The sequence below is a fragment of the Musa acuminata genome, chromosome BXJ3-8, assembly GCF_036884655.1.
Source record: "Musa acuminata AAA Group cultivar baxijiao chromosome BXJ3-8, Cavendish_Baxijiao_AAA, whole genome shotgun sequence".
Taxonomy (NCBI): domain Eukaryota; kingdom Viridiplantae; phylum Streptophyta; class Magnoliopsida; order Zingiberales; family Musaceae; genus Musa; species Musa acuminata.
Window position 1 is genome coordinate 28,842,829 of NC_088356.1, and position 14,488 is coordinate 28,857,316.

Genomic DNA, 14,488 nt, shown 5'->3' on the forward strand with positions numbered 1-14,488 from the left:
ATATAATTTATAAAATCTCAAATGCATGTTTAATGACTCCTTAATAAAATTTTTACCAATAAATCCTCTATAAAATCCTTTAATAAAACCAATTAACTCAGTCAGGCTAAGTCATTGTCGCCGACTTAATGCACATCAAGGTTTGAGAAAATCATGCAGGAAAGCTATGTCAACGTCCTCGAAAATTTGGGTTCAGATTATTGATCTACAGACAGAAATTCCAGGACAGAATTATTTTCGTGATTTAGGATATACAAAAGTAGGACAAACACTCTCAAATTCGGTTTCAAGAAAAATAAATAATTCAAATACTATTCAAAATCATTTTTTCACTTGAGCTAGCCAAATGTATGGGCGAGGTTTTCTGGCCATCAGCTCCATTGTGATTAGAAAGAAAACGAAGGATTGATATGTTGCTTTAAATTAAGGAAGGTTCCAATCATAATATCAGAAATAACATAGCAGACAAAATTTTCTCACTACAAAACCTATAAATCAACTTTGCATGAGATATAAACATATAATAAATCAAGAACACGGGGACAAAAAGCAATTATTATAAACTAGAGTCGATCAGAAGAAATACCAGAACAATGTCAAGAGAGAAACATGGAGTTAGGTTCAACTACAGGAGGCGACAAGTTGAAGAGGGATAAACATGAACGGAACAAGTTGAAGAAACTCATCTCTCAACATCCACCCTCGTGTTTTTTCTTTTGCGTGATGTCACTTGTACTCCAGATTCATGTTGTTCTCGGGAGATAAGCCAATGCAAGCCCTGAGTATGTTCTCCAGCATGGCCCTCTGCTTGGCGAGGGCATTCACCACTGGTGTGCCCGAAGGAACCTGTTTTAACCATACAAATGAATTAACCGAGAGATTAGTACTTGTTATCACTATAATGACACAACTAGACTTGTCCATCTAAAAGAATTGGATAAATATAAATCATGACTCCACAAAAGTAAGCAAAGCCAGGACACAAATTCCTTGGTACCATCAGAAGCTACCTGCATTACATATGTACTTGCTACCGATTGTCAAAACCAGACTAGTTCTTGAATGAAAGAATCCTATTATTACATCTTCAGGTGGAAGGACCAAATAAACTGAAGCACACAAGTTGATTACATCAAGATTACATGTTATGAACGTTGAAAACCAGTTCAAAGTTGCTTCGCTGACCTGTGGACCACGAATTTGCATATTAAACTTCGTTTGATGCTGTTTGACTTCACATAGAAGTCACCACTAATCTTGTAGGGACCCGTATATGATCACATTCCATTCCATCCTATATTATATCTACCCACACTTATCGTCCCTACCAAATCACAGATTATCCTCTCCTCCGGGAACTAAACGTCAATTGACTATTCACAATAACTTGGCTTAAACTCTGAGGACCTATGCTCAATCACAAGTATATAACGATAACATACATTAGATTGGCAATATAATCACTTACAAGTGGAGCTTTGGTGAGGTAACTTAGGATTGTAGCCACTGGATGGAAGGAGTGGAACTTGTCCTACATAATCAACCAAAATGCAAAACATGTTCGGTTAGGAGGTTACAGAAGAATACACAAATCAATAGGCTGCTTATAATTACCTCTTCCTCAGCTTTAAGCTGAATCCTAGTGCTGAGCTCAGCCAACAATACCAAGTCCAATATGATAGGTGCAGCCAACAGGGAGTCCTCACAGGTATTGTGAAGAACGATAGTACTCTTTCCCCCCATGAATATCTCTGATGTGTATTCGTCCATAGCCCTCTTGCTGTCACCAACATATGGTACATACTGCAGCAAAAGCAAATAATGAATAGTAGAATGTAAATACTTTGTCCGAACAATTAAAAGGATATAATCCACAATTATACAAACCTTGATAACAATAACATGGTCAGGGTGCTCCCCGGGCTCATAGAGGATGCCATTACTTGAGACCATGTCATCGACAACATTGCTCTTTGAGATCTCCTTTGATCGGAAAGTTTGAGGTGCAGAGAGGTTCAGCCCATCATTGTTGCCCAGATGGTTGTAGCTGACAATAGAGGTTGGCTAGTAGGAAGGAAATAAGTGAGGCATTGCATTTGTTAGATTAGAACATAAGTTATCACTAAAAAATAACCATTAAAATATGAAAACAGTTTCTCATGCATAAATCAAATAGAAGCTTGACTAGGATTTCAATTGTATAAACACTGAGAATTAGCAGCACAAGTGATGAAGAAAAACAAGTTGTCAAACGTTAAGATACCTTAATTCCTGCTCCTACCAGAAAATCTACCAAGACAGACTTCATTTTTGTCTGCCCACTCTTAAAGTCATCGCCCCCTATGAGACTGTTCCTCTGAATGGACAGATCAATCAGTCCTGCACACGACCAATATAATGAATGAAATGTGTATCTCAAAGCCATTACACCTTTCAACTCAGAACCTACTAAACCAACAATCCCAGTTTAAGCCTAACACCTGGCACGAAGGTATTCTGTGGGCTCCCATTGATGAAAGGGACATTCTCCAGCACACAAGCTATTCCATACAACGTGGACGGAGAAATTTCAGCTTCATTCTTCTCGACTGAAGCCATTAGATTCTCCATAGTGTCATTGAGACCCACGATCACGTCACTGTACCTCTCTGTGTTAGCAGTCCATAGCACAATTACCTTGTCCACCTCTGTCTTCTCCTTAAACTCCCTATCAGATACAAATTCAATAATGAACCAATCGACAGCTATATTTTGACATTAACTTCTCTATTCTTCCACCAGAATTAAGCATACATCAATCTAATGAACTACATATTTTGTACATGCTAGAGAAATTTTTTGTTAAAAATTAACTAGGAAGTATAAATGTTAATTAGCACCTTATGTCCTTGATGATCTGTTGGACCTGCTCCTTCTTGGTGCCTTTGATCGCATTGTTTGAGCGGGTGCCCTGGTTAGCAGCAACGAAGTCAGGATCGAAGATCCCGGGCAAGGGGACCATGGATTCCATGTAGGGCCTGAGCTGCTTCTGCAGGTCAATGTCGAGGACCTTGGCCCTAGCCATGGCATCTGCCAGGTTCATGTTGCTAATATCCCATCCTCCAAACACTATATCATCTGGATTAACCTAATAAACTCAAAAAAAAAAAAAAAACTAAATCACAATATCATATTAACATGCATAGATCACAGAAATAAAAATATAAATTCCCCCCCAAAGAATAAGAAAGTAACACATTCAACAACAAGATCTGCAGCAATTCATCATACTACAACGTGTACATCATACTTTTCACAAAAACAAAAGAAAAGAATTTGTGGAACGTTGGACCAAAACAGATCGGTTATACCATGGGAAGCAAGCTCTTGAAGGGGGCATAGATCTCCTCCCCATTGAAAGATCCAACCCTAATGGTAGAGGCTTGGGTCAGGGATCCAAAATAGTTGGCCTGCTGCACCTTGTCCTTCGTCACCCATGAGATCCCCCTACCCAACACAATCACTACTTCCAAATCAAAATATCATTTTTATATATGATTAAGAAAGAAATAAGTCATAAGCATCAACATCACCAGGGGAAAAAACGACAGAGAAGTTCGAAGAAAACCTACTCTCTGTTGGCAATAACACCGGCTGTCAGGGTAGATCCATTGTTGCCACCCCATCCCACAAGCATCACACTAGTCCAAGATCAAGGGAAGCCATTAAAAAAGGGAAGAAGAAGGGGCATTGAAACAGGTAGTCAGGGTCGGAGGGGGAAAGGATACCCGAGCTTGGGGACGCGGGTGCGGGTCTTGAAGTTGTAACGGACGGTCTTGGGCTTGACGATCCACTGGTAGACTCCGTCGCGGCACTCGTGCACCAGCTCGGTGGTCTCGTAGTGGTACACCGACTCGATCTCGTCCTCCCCATACCTCACGTTGGGGCTTTCCACCTTGAACTTCTCGATGAACATCTCTCCTTCCTGTTCTCTCCGGACTCTACTCTCGATCGAGCGGATCGGAGAGGGAAGTGGTTGGGCCTCGTATTTATCGCCAAAGAACTCCAATCCGACGGCCGAGGGATGCAGCCGCGTGGGGCCCAGTCGACTCACGCGCGCAGCAGCGCCGCCGTTTGGTACGCAACTCCATCTCCTTCTCCCTCTTCCCTTGTCACGTGGCCCAGCATCGGTGACACGTGACAGATCTTTGACACTGAAGGGCTCAACGTGGATAGCTGTATCTTTGTCGCGCTGTTTGATGGCGTTCGTTGCCATCAACTCGGGAAGTTGCAGGAATGGGTCTGGCAACAGCTGTATAACGAAATTTAAGTGTCGTCATTAAATATGCTAACCTTTAAATACATGGTCTTATCAAATATATATTTTTTTTTCATTTTTGGATAACATCTCTTCTTTTTAAAATATTAAAAAATTCTTATTATTTTAAAATAATAAAAATATCTTTATTTTTAGGTGACTATTTTAATCTTTAATTTTTTTTGTCACAATCCAATTACACTAGTGTGTTGAATCAAATTGGTTAAGAAACTAAATAATACAATCATGTTGATCGATGACTCTTTGTAAACCTCATGTTGCTCATTCAATCTCTAAGATGATCAAGATTCTAGTCAAGAACGTGGCCTCTTCATAAAGCAAGGGGCTCTATGGATGATCCTATAGCGGGCTTCATAGGAGAAAGCCCTAATCCATCCGTGTTTCTCTCCTTGGATGCTATGAGGAGATCATATAAGGAATCATCTACCTAATCAGTGATGCCTTCTTCCACTACCTCAAATAAATAATCTTGAGTCCACCAATCAATAGGAGGTAGAAGATCCATCCTATCATTGCATGGCATTACCCTCTCATGGATTTCTATGACTGCACTAATACTAGATTTCTCTGATCCCTATATAAATTAAGACTTGATGAGTGTTTCCAGCAACCTGAATAAAGACATGAGTAAGTTATAACCATGATCGTGATTCTTTCCCAAAATCCACACGTGATTCCTGATAACAGATAAGATTTTCCTAACTATGTGAGTAAATTTCTATACTCTAATAATATTTTGTAAGGAAATCTCTCTTCTCCCTTATAAATAGGGGGAAAATAGCTTCAATATAAAATAACTTCTTCAATAATTCTTCTTATTTTCTATTCTTTCCGCGGCCATTGAAGCTGTGATCTGCATCAATCGCAGCCCGTTGTCTCGCTGTCAACTGTCGATCCTCAGCTCTTACTAAGAGCTAATCGCCGCAGATTTCTCTAATAAATCATTGTAGATTTCTCCACCAAATCGTTGCAGATTCCTCCTTTTGCAGCTTCCTCCTCTGCTACAGTATCGTTGTAACTTCCTCCTCTACTATAGCTTCCTCCTGTTAGGATCGGAGCGGCACTAAGAGAGGGGGGGGGGGGGCTGAATTAGTGCAGCGGATTAAAACATTGGTTTCGACAAATTTTTTGTACGATAAGAACGGAACTTGAAAAGCTTAACATGAAAGCGTATTCTTAAAGTTACGCAGCAAAGATAATAAGGAACTAAAGCATGTAAGAAGGTTTGCAGTAATGTAAATAGCAATAAAGAAATGCAAACCAGAGATCATGCCGATTTTAGAGTGGTTCGGTCAAATGACCTACATCCACTTGCGAGGCCCCTCTTCGATGAGGCTCCCACCTTCCACTAGCAAATCTCTTGAAATGGAAGGGCAAATACCCCTCTTACAACCTTTTACAAGCAGTTCAACCTCTTACAAATTTTCAACAAGAAAGAAGGAGGAGAACTCTCTAGCAAATTGAAAACAAGAAAGGCAAAGACTCTTCTAAGACTTTTCTCTCAATCACTTACTGCTCAAAGAGTTGTCTTCTCAGTTGAGACTTGAGGAGTATTTATAGGCCTCAAGAGGATTCAAATTTGGGCTCCAAAAATTTGAATTCTCTTATGTTCCCGATGTTGGCGGTGCCACCGCCCAGCGCTCGGGTGCTGGGCGGTGCAACCGCCCAGCCCAGGAGGTGTCACCGCCCAGCTCTCGGGTGCTGGGCGGTGCCACCGCCTAGGCCAATTCAACTCACTGGTTGGGCTCCAAACTTGGCCCAAACCAGTCCGAACTCGGGCCCAATTGGCCCCTACTTGGGTTATAGGATTAACACCTAATCCTAACCCTAATTAACGTGCTAACTAAAAATTTAAAGATATTTTCTAAGCTATTACAAAGTCCGTAAGTCAAGACTTCTTCCAGCGAGCTTCCGGCGAGCTTCCGGCGAACTTCCGACAGTCTTCCGATAAACTCTCGGAAACCATTCTGCGGACTCCCGGTAAGCTCCTAGACTTCACGATTTGATCTTGGCGAGTTCCAACGAGCTTCTTTGGTAAGCTCTGATCTTTCTCGGTGAGCTCCGCGAACTTCCAACGAACCTTCCGGCGAGCTTCCGAAAAACACTTCGGCAAGCTCCCTACTCATTCTCGGCTAGTTCCGGCAGCATTCCCGACGAACCTTCAGACTTCCGTCGAACTCTCGAACTCCCAACGAATCCTTCGCGCTTGACTCCAGCACTTTGTTTCGCTTTATGTCTTCATCGTTATCGTAGTTAATCCTGCACACACAAACCAAAACTCAACTCCGATTTAGACAATTATTACAACGCGAATTGACATTCTGTTGCCCGGCACGTCATTGGTTGGCGCTTCGTCCGATTCTTCGGTGCATCGTCCTCTCTTGCGGCTTGTTGCCCAATCGACGGTTGACCTCCGCAACCCTGATATCCTTGGCGCAATTTCGCTCTCCTTGGCCCGATGCCCGACATCCGAAGCATTAAGCCATCCAATATCCTGACGTGATCTCTTCCGGCGCAACGTCAATTCCTCCTGCGTCAACTGTCTAAACCTGATCGAGTAGACCTGCATCGCTCAAAATACAGTTTAAATCATAAACACATATCAAGTTATTTCATCATCAAAATACGAGATTCAACAATCTCCCCCTTTTTGATGATGACAACCACTTGATGACGGAGTTAACCTTTAACTCCCGGAGTTTAAACAAACTCCCTCTATCAATATGCCATATTGATAGAACCTTGAATTCAAACTGAATTCAAGTCATTGCAATATTCATCATGAATATGTTAGGACTCTAGCTTGGAGAGTCCTAATTGAGAGGGACATTCATGTAAAAATGTTAGGACTCTAGCTAGGAGAGTCCTAATTGAGAGGGACATTCTGTTAGGACTCTAGCTAGGAGAGTCCTAATTGTGAGGGGCATTCATGTAGGAGGTTTTTTCTTAAAGAAGAATTAGGAGTTGTAAGGGAATAGGAGTCTTGAGTAGGAGTCCTATTAGGAGTTGGTTAGAAGTAAGAGTCTTAAGTAGGAGTCCTATTAGGAGTTAGGATTTAGAAGCCCTATAAATAGCCATGTATTCCTTCTCTTTTCTTAAGCAATAGATGAATCTTTTCTGCAGCCTTTGAGCAGCAACTTGGAGGGAGGAACCCCTATAGAGTTCCAAGGAGGCCGATCCCCTAAAGAGATCAACCCCAAGTTTAGAATCTGCAAGGGTTCTAACACCTGGTATCAGAGCAGCGTTCTTGGTGTCTCGCTGCCCTTCCACAGCCATCCATCAACCCTCTACAACCATCCAAAGCAATTCCCATAATTGCTTAAAAGATCGTCACCGAATTCCGTCATTATCTCCACCACCACGGATCATCTTTTGATCTCCCCGTGAATTGCAATAGGTTCTGGTTTCCTACCTTACTGATGCTGTAATTTAGTTATCCTTATTCGAAAATCCAAAAAAAAAAAAAAAAATCGTTCCTATATTGCTGCATAAACTTTTCGTCACAAAGTTTTCATCTCTACGACGAAAGATACATTGCAGAATTCCAGCCGCATAGCACCATCTGTTTGATCTTGCTACTATGCTTTTTCTATCCAAATTTCTACGAAATTTTTATGACATCTTTGACACTTCTTAACAGTGGATTTCCCTTTGGTTTCATCAAAAAATTCTCAATATAAACTACTGATCTTTTATGTCCAAACTGCTGCACTTGAATTGCAGAATTCAAGCCGCATAGCACCATCTGTTTGATCTTGCTACTGTGCTTTTTCTATCCAAATTTCTACGAAATTTTTATGACATCTTTGACACTTCCTAACAGTAGATTTCCCTTTGGTTTCATCGAAAAATTCTCAATATAAACTACTGATCTTTTATGTCCAATCTGCTGCACTTGAAAATCTATGCTGCAGAAAATTTCAGCTGCATATCATTGCCTTAACCCATCTATTTGCAATCTTTTTTGAATGAAATTTCTTATACACTTCATAGATCATCTTGGCTTCCATCTAAGATTGATCTATTAAGAAATTCATCTCTAAAAACGATTTTATGTTGCTGCAAATTTTCATCGTAACCCGCTGAAATTTTTCGACGATAATTCTGCAATTGCAACTTGCACCAATTACCTTGCTGTTATACTGCCAAAATTTTCTTGATTAAATTAGATATCCTTGCTGTCATATAAACTGTGATTTTGCTATCAATTCCCTTCTTAATTCTCTCAAGTTTTTGGTGGAAATTACGTCGAGAAACCGTTGTTTCTTCGACGACAATTCTACTCTTACAAGACAGCACATACTTGCTGCAACTTCCACGGATTTCTGTCAAACCTTTGCTACCATCTACCACAGATCCAAAACTTTCAACCACAGCCCTAAAACTCTACTAAACCACACCCTCAAACTGCTCCCAAAACTGCCACAAAACAAGCCTAAATCGTAGCCTACATCTACCAATCCACCAACCCTTTTGACCATCACTTCTCTCAACCTATACATGCCTTTAACCTAACAACAAAAGAGAGATCTTAACATCATAGATTTGGAGGCATATATTATGGCATCTAAGGAGGTAATCAATGCTAAATTCAAAGCCTTGGAGGCACGAATAGAGGATAAGATTCGGATGCTCTTTACCGAACTCAGATTGGGCCGACCACTAAGCCCGAAGAAATCACATCAAGGAGAGAGCTTTGCCCAATCACACCAACCCCAAAGATATGACTTCCAAGAGAGGGGAAGCTCTATGACCAATCCCAACTATTCATGCATGAGAGTGGACTTCCCTAGATGGGAAGAAGGAGACCCGATTGGTTGGATCTCACGCGCGGAGCGATATTTTCGGTACCACAAAACCGCGGATGTATCTATGGTGAAAATTGCAGCTATACATCTTGAAGGGGATGCTATACAGTGGTTTGACTAGTTTGAACATACTTATGGAGTCCTTTCATGGCGACAATTCAAAGAAGGACTGCTGATTCGCTTCAGACCAACCGATTACGAGAATATTGACGAACAACTAGCAAAGATCCAACAAACCTCCACCATTAAGGAGTACCAAACCAGGTTTGAAAGGTTATCTAATCAAACTCATGATTGGTCTCAAAAACAGCTATTGTGGACCTTCATTGAGGGCTTGAAGCCGGAGATCCGAGGAGAAGTTAAAGCGCGACAACCGTATACGCTTATGGCAGCCATCTCTTTCGCACGACATCAAGAGGAGCAATTGAACCATGAAGCTCGGAGGACTAGGGTCTCTCCTCAACCAGTAATATTGAAGCCCTTAGCCCTCCCTATTGTCGACCAAGTCCCTACACTAAAGAGGTTAACAAGAGAAGAGCTTCGGGAGCAATATGCGAAGGGGTTATGTTGGCATTGTGACGAGCCGTGGAGCCGTGAGCATCGCTGTAGTAAAGGGGGACTTCTTATGATTGAACCGATAGAAGAAGAGGTCATTGAACATCCAAAAGAGAGCCTTGAACATGAAGAAGAAGATGCAGAAGAAGAGCCACAACCGACCGAAGTTACGGTACATACACTAGCTAGCTACTCAAACCCGCAAACGATGAAAATTGGAGGCCTTCTCAAACAACAACCAATCACTGTTCTCATCGACACGGGCAGTACTACTAACTTCCTAAATAGTAAGCTTGCTGTTCGGATATCATTACCTATCGAGAATCGCTGCAGGTTTGATGTTAAGGTCACCGACGGACGGATTTTGAATTGTGATCATAGACGCTTGCAGGAGAAACTATTGCTGCAGGACCAAGAGATAATTGCAGATTTCTTCCTTCTCTCTCTTAACAATCATGAGGCCATGCTCAGAATTAAATGGTTGACGACATTAGGTGATATTTCTTGGAATTTTATGAAACTAATTATGAAATTTTACAGTAAGGAGAAACAGGTGACATTGCACGGGAAACGTGGGGGCGACATAACAACGATTTGCACACAACAAATGGAGAATGTTTTGCATAAAGCATGCAGCGGCTTTTTGGTACAACTTGAGCAGCAAACTAAGGGAGAGCCAACAGAATTTGAAGATCCAAATCTAGTTCCTTTGCTTGCTGAATTTTCAAATATATTTGACGAACCGCGCAACCTACCTCTTACCTATCGGCATGATCATTGTATAATGATTCTTCCAGGCAAATCTTCAGCAAATGCTCAGCCATATCAGTATCCACATCTCCAGAAGGATGAAATAGAAAGGATTATAAAAGATATGCTCGAAACAGGAGTTATTCGGCCAAGTTGCAACCTCTACTCTTCGCCGGTGCTACTTGTACGCAAGAAGGACGGAACAAGGCGAATATGTGTTGATTACCGAGCTCTCAATGGCATAATCATCAAGGACAAATACTTTATTCCAATAGTAGATGAATTGCTAGATGAAAGGGAGCACAAATCTTTACAAAGCTGGACCTTTGATCCGGGTATCATCAAATACGAGCATGCGAAGAAGACATACGGAAAACCACCTTTTGAACACACAACAACCACGAATTTTTGCTTTCTTCAACAAAAGGTGGAATATCTTGGGCATATCATATCAGAGGAAGGTGTGGTAGTGGACCCCTTCAAAATTGGAGCAATGCAAAACTGGCCGACCTCGAGAAACATAAAATTGCTACATGGCTTTCTGGGTTTAACAGGCTACTACCGCAAGTTCGTGAAAAACTATGGAAAGATCAGTGCACCACTTACTTTATTACTAGAAAAAGATGTCTTCCAATGGTTGGACAGAGCCTCCGCTGCCTTCGACAAACTTAAGGCAGCCATGACGACGATGCCGGTGCTAACACTACCAGATTTCAACCGACCCTTCATTATTGAGGCCGACACATCTGGAGTCAGAATTGGAGCCATTCTCATGCAAGATGGTCGACCACTCGCATACACTAGCAAGGCATTATCTCCCTCCGATCAAAATATGTCAACATATGATAAGGAGATGCTCGCCATTGTGCGCGCAGCAACGAGATGGAGATTGTACTTGATCAGGCGATACTTTCAAATCAAGACCGACCATAAAAGCCTAAAATATCTCTTGGAGCAGAAGATATCTTCCCCCGAGCAGCAAAAATGGGTAACAAAACTTCTTGGATTTGATTTTGAAATAACTTACAAAAAGGGGAAAGAGAATGTTCTTACAGATGCGCTTTCGCAGCTACCCGAGCAAGTTGAAGTTTCGACTGTTTCATTTCCGACCAGTGACTTCCTTGAGGATATTAAGATGGAATGGCAGGAAGATTCAGATACTAGTAAGATTATAAAAAAATTAGAGGAAGCACCAAGCCCCATGGCTCATTACAATTGGGACTCAAAAGAATTACACTATAAGGGACGCATTGTGCTTGTGACAAATTCTACTTGCATCTTCAATAGCAGATTTTGGACAAAGTTATTCTATATGCAGGGTACTAAATTGAAAAGGAGTACGACATATCACCTACAAACCAACAGCCAACCGGAAGTTTTAAACAGGTGCTTGGAGACAGCCCAAAGCCACCCACCAAATATGACTACCCAAAGAGAACTCTAGACCCAGCCAAGTGCCATTATTGATCGACGGATCGTGACTCGACGACGACGACCCACTAATGAAGTGCTAATACAGTGGGCGAACCTACCAAAAGAAGATGCCACTTGGGAGAACTATGACGACTTGAAGATCAAATTCCCAGAATTCATGAATCATCAGCCTCGAGGACAAGGCTGATTTGAAGAGGGCGGGGTCTGTTAGGACTCTAGCTTGGAGAGTCCTAATTGAGAGGGACATTCATGTAAAAATGTTAGGACTCTAGCTAGGAGAGTCCTAATTGAGAGGGACATTCTGTTAGGACTCTAGCTAGGAGAGTCCTAATTGTGAGGGACATTCATGTAGGAGGTTTTTTCTTAAAGAAGAATTAGGAGTCGTAAGGGAATAGGAGTCTTGAGTAGGAGTCCTATTAGGAGTTGGTTAGAAGTAAGAGTCTTAAGTAGGAGTCCTATTAGGAGTTAGGATTTAGAAGCCCTATAAATAGCCATGTATTCCTTCTCTTTTCTTAAGCAATAGATGAATCTTTTCTGCAGCCTTTGAGCAGCAACTTGGAGGGAGGAACCCCTATAGAGTTCCAAGGAGGTCGATCCCCTAAAGAGATCAACCCCAAGTTTAGAATCTGCAAGGGTTCTAACAGAATACTTGCAACACATCATCATGAACATATGCATAAACTTATGCATATCATGTCATCAACATACTTCTCCCCCTTTGTCATCAACAAAAAGGAGAAGTACAACTATTCTTTGTGTTTGTAATATAAGTTCAACTCATTGCATGAAAAACATAATATTAAGTTTTATCATCATGCAGTTTTGAAGCTAGAAAATTTAGCAAGTAATGCATCATGCTTAGGACATTCAAGCTATCAAGTTTTAGATATGCAAGTTTTACAGCATACAAGATAGCACTTTTGGTAATGTTCAAGATAGTAAGTTCTACATCATGCAAGCTAGCAATATTGAGATGTTCAAGAAAGCAACTCTTGCTTCTTGAAATATGCAAATTTGTCAAGTTTTGCTAGATGTGCAAGTTAGCATTTTTGCCTCTTAAGATAGGAAAGATAGCACATTTGCTTCTTTTGAGATAGCAACTTTTTGCTTCTCTTTAGACTACAAGCTAGCAATTTTTACGATATGTAAGTTTCACAATATACAAGCTAGCAAAAATTTCGAAAGCAAATGCAAGATAGCTTTCTTGTGTAAGCTCATAATTCTTGCTTCCTATTGCAATGCGCAAGTTGCAAGTTTTGCTTCTTGAGATAGGCAAGATAGCACTTTTGCAATTTTTGTTTCTTAAGATAGGCAAGCTTGTGATGTTCAAAATAACAAGCTCTTTCTTCTAGAAGTGCCATTTTTGCTTTCTTTACAAAGTGTAAGCTAGCAAAATGTTTGAAAAAGTGATCAAGTTTTGCAACATACAAGCTAGCAAAAATGCCAAACTAGCAAGAGATAATGTTTTACATGAGGCAAGCAAACAATTTGGCAAATGTTACATTTGCATCTTCTCTTTTGAGAAGTGCATTTTTTGCTTTCATCTTGAATTGTGCAAGCTAGTTAATTTGTCTCTTTTCATGATGTCTACGCTAGAAATTCTTGCTCCCCCTTTGTCATTGTCAAAAAGAAGGGAAGACCCTTATATCAATTTTCATATTATGACAAAGGTAAGCATCATTCTTATTTGTGCATCGTTATATATTCAAATTAAAACATACACAATTTCAATAACCTTATTTTTCATGCACGATACCGAAAAATAAATCAATCATCATTAATAAGCATATCATATATGATACTCAAACATTAAAATTTTCAAGCATTTATCAACATGTTGATCATGATACCAAACATTCATCATTTAAAGCATTCATGATACAAATCATATGCAATAAATACATCATGTACATCATTATTATAAGTATTGCATACATCATTTTAACTTTATGAATATTTCATCATTGCATGCATGATACCAAAACATTTCAAGTCATGCAAGCCATAAATACAAAGAAATCATGTCATGAAGGATAAAATCATTTGAATACCAAAAGACATGATTCATATAGTAAATATCTTCTTTAAATAAAATATCAAGAAAAATCATAGGAGTACAAAGAAGAGGTCTTGTTTTAAAAGAAAAATCAAGTAATAACTCCAAGAACTCACAAGGAAAAATCATGATTCATTTAGAAAATCTCCTCTTAAGAGAATATCAAGTAAAATCGTAGAAGATCGATTAATGAGAAATTTTGATTTATAATAAAATCTCATGTATCGAATGTCGAGAAATCAAAATGATGATTTATATAAAAAAAATATCACAAGTTATATTCAAGAGAAAAATCATCATTCATTTTCAACTTATTCAATTTGTCACATCAATATTTCTTTGATATGCATGATACCAAAACATAGTTTTAAATCTTTAACATATAACATGCATAAATTGAAAGGAGAAGGGAAGAATTCAAACGTATAAAGATTTCAACCATCTCATAAATAAATGTAAGACCAAGTCATGAATCCAAAATTCCATGAATCAAAATGATCATCAAAGTTAATCTCATGTTATTCCAAGAAATCAATATCATGATTTTGATAAAACTCATTTCAAATT

General features: G+C 39.9%; 1 protein-coding gene across 1 annotated transcript; it reads right to left on the reverse strand.

Moving 5' to 3' along the window:
* Window positions 1–539: 539 nt before the first annotated feature.
* On the reverse strand, window positions 540–4,280 carry LOC135646083 (inositol-3-phosphate synthase-like). Its single transcript, XM_065165219.1, has 10 exons — window positions 3,768–4,280; window positions 3,612–3,680; window positions 3,351–3,486; window positions 2,880–3,127; window positions 2,481–2,707; window positions 2,264–2,379; window positions 1,888–2,064; window positions 1,615–1,803; window positions 1,469–1,531; window positions 540–846 (listed from the first exon to the last, which is right to left on the reverse strand). Exons 1-10 carry the CDS (start codon window positions 4,253–4,255, stop codon window positions 727–729), a joined length of 1,833 nt encoding a protein of 610 aa, XP_065021291.1. The 5' UTR covers window positions 4,256–4,280; the 3' UTR covers window positions 540–726.
* Between the last annotated feature and the right edge of the window lie 10,208 nt (window positions 4,281–14,488).